This window comes from Stegastes partitus, unplaced genomic scaffold (assembly GCF_000690725.1).
Source record: "Stegastes partitus isolate 25-593 unplaced genomic scaffold, Stegastes_partitus-1.0.2 Scaffold571, whole genome shotgun sequence".
In the NCBI taxonomy this organism is placed as follows: domain Eukaryota; kingdom Metazoa; phylum Chordata; class Actinopteri; family Pomacentridae; genus Stegastes; species Stegastes partitus.
The window spans coordinates 60,083-66,558 of record NW_007578302.1 but is presented as its reverse complement, the minus strand read 5'-3'; the positions used below and the strand labels follow the sequence as shown (position 1 = coordinate 66,558).

Sequence of the window (6,476 nt, the reverse complement as noted above, 5' to 3'; positions counted from 1 at the left end):
AAGAAGGTTTTACATTTAGTGTTGGATTATCGAGTCACGACTGTATTTGTGTGAGTTTCCACCAGCAGCACAAACATACAGATATCACGTTGTATATACAGAGAACGGACCGAGCCCGTGCAGCCGCAGTATGAGGCAGCAGCGCTAACCACTGCCCCTACATGTTGGCTTCAGTCATCTTGATGCAGTAAAATTGGTGCACACAAATATTCCACTTTGTCGCTCCATGTGAAGCATCTCAGCACTGCCCAGCAGGCTTCTCCTCCGTCCTTGTAGCGTTGTGGTGATGAGCATGAGGTCATCTTCATCCTCATGACCCTCAGAAACCCTCGGGAATATGGTGGTTAGGCAACATGATGGTGCTCATTTTTCTGTTTTCCATTATGGGCTCATTGTTCTGTTGCTTTTTTAAACCCTTTGACACTTTTGTAACTTTTAGGAATGCTTGTCGTGATGTTTTCCAGGATTTCAGGTGTTAAAGAAAACAAAAGGCTGCTTGGATCCAGCCTAATAAATTGTGAGTTGGCTGAGGGATGCTCTTAAAAAGCAGAAGATGGACCCGTGTTTCCCCTCCAGCCATTCTCATTTGATTTACTCATGCATACGAGGTTGCGCTTGATGCCTGATTAGTGGTCACGGCACGAATGCTCAAAACCCCCATAAATTATTGATTACAACAGATTTGTTTGGACAGACTCATTCTTATACTTACAAATGATTTTGTTAATGTCTCCCCCTGCCAAAAGCCCACAGAATACCAAGCTAATCGTTTCACTGTGTTGGCCTTTGTTGGAGTCCTTGAATGCCTGCTGTCGCGCTGCCCACTGTGACTTCACATCCTTTCGCGTGTAGAAGGACGCTCATCAATCATGTTCCAGTTAACTCGGCGAGGCGTTTTTCGGTTTAATTTGAAATGCAGCGACTTACAGGAAGCGCATCAGCCTTCAAATAGTGTCCGAGTCACTTTGGAGGAATGTTTGTTATCAGTTGTGCAGCAGTGCAACCGTGTTGTGTGAATCAGACCGTAATTACACAAACATCCACTGTTTGCATAACGGGCACATTTTTCCTCCTCGGTTCAAAAGCTTCTGAAAAGCATCAGGGCAAACTGCCACATTAAAGGAAAAACACAACCACAACAAGTCGACTTGTTGGCTGTTACTGAGTGTTTTAGAAAGAGCCTATTAATAGACCGAGTTGTCACTGGCTGGTGAAGTCTGTCAGCTGGAGGAAACATGTCTGTAAATTGGGGAATTTTACTCAGATCGATGTATTCTACGTGTTTCATTTAAAAATTAACCAATAATGAATCCTTAGAACTAATAAATCAAACCATCCATCCATTATCTATACACCGCTTAATGGAGTCTATCCCAGCTGACTCAGGGTGAAGGCAGGTTCACCTGGACAGGTAACCAGTCTATCACAGGGCTACACTTAGAGACAGACAACCAAGCACACTCACATTCACACCTACGGACAATTTAGAATCACCAATTAACCTCAGCATGTTTCTGGACTGTGGGAGGAAGCCGGAGAACCCGGAGAGAACTCACGCTGCACGGAGAGAACATGGAGACTCCACGCAGAAAGATCCCGGGTGTCCTCAAACCGGCGACCTTCTGGCTGTGAGGCGACGGTGCTAACCACCGAGCCGAGTCAATATTGAAACTGTCTGTAGGATAAATTCAGGACTACGTCTGTAGAGATATTTTAAGTGACGCTCGTTTCTAAAACGGATTGCAGAAATATAGACGTTGTGCCAAAAATACAGTTGACCGAGACACGTGAATACTTTGTGTAGATTAGATACCAGACTTATAAACATCAGACTCTCCATCCTCCAATATCGCTCTGCCTTTTTTTTTTTGGTCAGGCTCACCTTTATCATCAGATCGGGCTATATTCAGCCCAGACACCATGTTCTAGCAAACAAACACACATTCCAGGATTCACTCCGTGGCGCTGGAGATCTTCTTGAAACGTGAGGGTGTTTTAACAATCTTCACTTTCTAAGCTGACATCCTTATCTGCTCACTTGGAATCCGGGGAGCGTCCAGACAGGCAGTGCAGGAATGTGTTTTGTTTAATAATTGAACCAAATCCTAAAAATAATGAAGAAATGTGACCCCCATCTGAATGGGATATTTTGATCCCACACTCCTTGGTCCTGAGATACTTAAACACTCGCGGCATGTTTTCGCTGCCTGGAGAAATAAACCAGATTGTGATAAGGGCTTTAGTTAGGAATGAGCGCCGAGAGGCTGGTGCGTCGCTGTTGTAACAGATCCACAAGAGAGACAATTAGAAACAGGCCCAAACTGTAAATTATGTAGCTGTTAGCATCTTTGGCATTACTGATGTTTTTGATGTTTGCTAGCACATATGTTGTGTTATGATTGGACTCTGGGAGGGATTAGCCTCATAAACTCATTTGGCTCTCGGGATGCGAGTCTTCATCTGATCTTTGATTCTTTGCAAGTGAGATCTTTTAATAACATCGTTGTAATTTTAGAAAATGTGTTGCGTTCAGTCAATGGGTCCGGTGGGACGAGCAACAGATTAGGAGAGGTGATAATTGATAGACTAAACTTTCATGGATGTGTCTCCTTTTTAGCCTCTCTGAAGATTAATATTTCTGAGTTTATAGGGGGGCTGTGACTGCCTGATGCAAGAGTTTAATCCTGGCTATTTTGGTTTTGTTGGAGGAATGCAACTAATTCTCAACTTAATATCCGCAATATCGATTTTGAACAAAGCCGAGCAGAGCGTCGCTGCTTTACGACGTAGTTTTGTGCAGCTGTTCTTATTTATTCATGGAATTGTTTGTTTTGATTTATTTTTTTACGAGTCTTTTATGGGTACGTGTTGTGTGTGAGCCCCAAACCTAAGGCAGTTTTCTATCATCGTGTGATAGACAATAAAAGAGTTTGAATCCTTAGAGGTCGGGTGTTGATCCATAAACTTGCACGTTGTAAGTTGGTTCATCAAACCAGATTCCAGCACGTTTTACCACCAACGCTCCTCATGTTGGGAGCTAGTTTTATTTTGTTTTCCCCCTGATGTGATATAAAATGATGTGTACACGTCAGATAGATGGCGATGGGTTTGAGACGGGTGTTGATGGCTTCTTTAGGATATCTGGAACTCCCAACTAGTCAGTCAGACCTGATGAAGCCTCTTGGATGAGAGGTGGAACGTCTTCAAGGAACTCAAGCAGTTTCTACCAGATTAAAATAGGTTTGAGACACTCGATGTGTTCTGAAGCTGAACCAGGAGCTCAGTGCTGCTCTACAGTAGACTTCAGGGTCTCCAGTCCATGGCATTGTGTTGAACTCTTTGACTGAAATAGCTTCTTTTTTTTTTTGAATGTTTCAGGGATCAAAGCGTATTGAGGCTGATGGAGATGAAGACGAGGAGGCGGAGGAGGAGGAAGATGGCCTGATCCAGCCAGCTCAAGTGTTTGCACCAAAAAGTCTCATCCTCGTGTCCAGGCTGGATTATCCCGAAATATTCCGGGTAATAAGACACCATATGATTTAATCTTGATTAAAAAAATGTTTTTCTATCTGTTCAGGAGGAATTCTCAGAATTTTTTGACAAATCTCGCTTTTATCTCGCAGTCCTGAAATGATGCTAATCTACCTCGTACTGACTGCAAAATAGATTAAGGCCGATCAAGTGTAAGCATGCACTTTAGTAAAGTAAATGGAACATGGAGGCATTTGATCTTTTCATCGGACTTTCATTACAGTCACAGTTTTTGCAGACTTACAGTCAGTCATGCAATCCACGGTCACAGCTCCTCTGTTGTTACAAACGGTACTCGCTAACCTCGCCTCGACGTCACAGATCAGCCAGAATTATTATTTATGTGGCCCAGATAGTGATGACTCCTGCATATAGAACAGCTTCCCCCTTTGTCCATGTGTGATGTTGTATTTTCCTCGCAGGGCTGCTTGGGTCTGATCTACACAGTTCACATCGACAGCCTGAGTTTCCCTTTGGAGGGTCTGGTGTCCAACCTCTTTGCATTCTTGGTTCCTGTTGCTGGTGGATCCCAGGTGAGACACTACAGTCTGCAAGACACCTCACAGTTCTGCTGCAGGGGCCACGAATCCAGACCAGAACTGGTTAATGTCAGCTAATGGCTGACACTCAGTGGTGCAGCTCCTACAATCATTTATATTTGCTTTGCAGCCAATCACAAATGTTGTATTCACACAGTCATTTTCCAATAGTTTATTGTAATTTTTTTCCACATCATGTCACTCGGAGCAAAATACCTCAGTCTGGAGTGGGTGCAAGAGGTCAGGCTCCTAAACCGTGTTTATAGCGGTTCAGAGGAAAATATATTCAAAATGTCACGGCATTAAAATCCCTCATTATATCCAAAAGTAGATTGTTTGCTGCAGTTCGGTGGCCAAGTGTGAGAAGGTGAGGCTATAAAAGCAGTGGATTATTTACATCTTTAAAAAACAACAGGAGCCTAAATGTGTCCCAGTCACGTTGGAAAACTGCTGCCACTGTAGATATGTCCTCATCACACAGGTACAAGTCTGATTTTGTTTTAAATAATGATTTACGCGCTGTAAGAAGGAAGAATCTAACCTGTTCTCTATTCCCTGGCATGACGCCACTGTAAATCTCTAGTCCTGCTGTCTGCCAGACACAAGCAGACTCATTTGTCAAAAACAACCAGGTTAAACATACAGGTATGTCAGGAATTGTATGAATGGAGACCCTGCAACGTCTCAAAGTTTTCTTTCTGTTCAAGAAGTTATTTTACTTTCTACATGTTCAAGGCCTCTACTAGACCCTTTGCCAGTACTTTATAATCTGAATAGCAATCTATTTGACTTTAAATATTCGCTGCAGAGTCGACACACATCTCAGCAGCAAATACACAGAATGGAGATTTGTTGTTATATTTTGTTTAATGTAATATCTTTTTGTGAACGTATAATGAAGGTTTTCTTTGTCTGATGACAAGCGAATGCATTCAGATGCTTCATCCAGTCGTGCAGCTGCAGCGTCTGTATAGAACCGAACAGCGTTGGTCTCCTCTATGTGAAACAGCCACAGCGCGCTCGGCTATTAATCATAATGAGCGACTGTCGGTTGCCTGACCTCGTAGACGTGATGGTTGTAGAAACTCTCTGTGTCTGTTTTCTGACCTTTGCTGCTTTCGTTCGTCATCACAGAAGCTGTTCAGCCTGGGAGCGGGGGACCGGCAGCTCATCCAGACGCCGCTCAACGACACGCTGCCTGTCACATGCAAAAGCGTTGCTCTGCTCTTCCAGCAGCTGGGTGGGTCTACGCACTTTGATCACTACTAACCATTAATCACGAGTCAGGACATGACTTGTCTTTTACTGTATCTCTACTCCATTAAATCACAAGACTAGATGACTAAATGTCTTGTCATTTGTTATTGAACATGAACCCTGCTGTGGAGTTTATTGAACTAACAGCAGCTTCCCTCTGCAGGTTGGTTTTAAAACGTTCTGTGAGCTGTTCTTTTGTTATAGTCTATCTGACTGCAAACACGCCAAAGAAAATGTGTTCTAAAATACTACTGGCACCATCATTTTAGTCGATATAGCAGCTTAATTTTTATGGCATGTTGTATATTGATTCTTATCAGACTTGTAGGCTTGGTTGTACTTTGTTAATCACATGGCAGCACTATATGACTTTTACAGTCAGGAGACTTGTGCAATGAGCTATTAAGGGCTTAGATTAATTCTGAATGTGCCCGAGGCGAGATTATGTGGTTTTCACTGTGTCCTTTCGAGGTTTCTGTAGTTTTGTCGGGGCTAGAATGAGCACATGATGAAGATTTGATCCAGTTTGCTGGCTTCACGGTGCAGCCTTTGCACAACGCGTTAGCAGTTTGAACTTAAACGATTTGCACAGGCGATACGTGCATAAAGAGACGCAGCGTTCCTGATTCACCGTGACTCACACATGTAGTGTAACTGGGCTTGGAGAGTGTGTCTATCACTTTCCTCAAATGACGGTTTGGCATAAGCGAGCCTCCAAACCCTGCAAACGAGGAACAGAGCTATTTGAGGTCACTCAAGAAGAGTTTATTTCACATCTTGCAGCATGCGTCTGTGAGCTGAGAGTGAAATTAGATATAATTCACCTGAAATTTGATTTGTAATGGAAAGTTGGCCCTCATTTGGCCTCATTTGATTAGAAGAATGTGCTTCAAATCAGCGCGGACTCCACTTCCTGAGTGTATTAACACCATCCTCTTTTTGTTTGGACAGAGTGAATAACATGCACACGGGGGGTACTTACACCATGCATGTGATCAAGGTCATGTCCAAGTTATGCGTTCGTAGTCAACCACGCTCCGTCGGTTTTTGTAAACCTGCCTTCACTTATCAACACAGCGCATTATCCGGCGCTGTTTGTCCACGAAGCAGCTGCAGTTTATATGTGCTGAAAAGATGTCAGACGTTTAT

The 6,476-nt window shown here is 43.3% G+C and overlaps 1 protein-coding gene across 2 annotated transcripts in view; it reads left to right on the top strand.

Moving 5' to 3' along the window:
• sbf2 (SET binding factor 2) overlaps positions 1 to 6,476 on the top strand; it is a 99,485-nt gene that overhangs the window by 34,459 nt on the left and 58,550 nt on the right. For both annotated transcript variants that reach the window (XM_008288694.1, XM_008288693.1), the window contains exons 4-6: positions 3,379 to 3,519; positions 3,954 to 4,064; positions 5,205 to 5,310. In XM_008288694.1, coding sequence (XP_008286916.1) covers positions 3,379 to 3,519; positions 3,954 to 4,064; positions 5,205 to 5,310 — 358 coding nt within the window. The remainder of the gene's footprint in view (positions 1 to 3,378; positions 3,520 to 3,953; positions 4,065 to 5,204; positions 5,311 to 6,476) is intronic.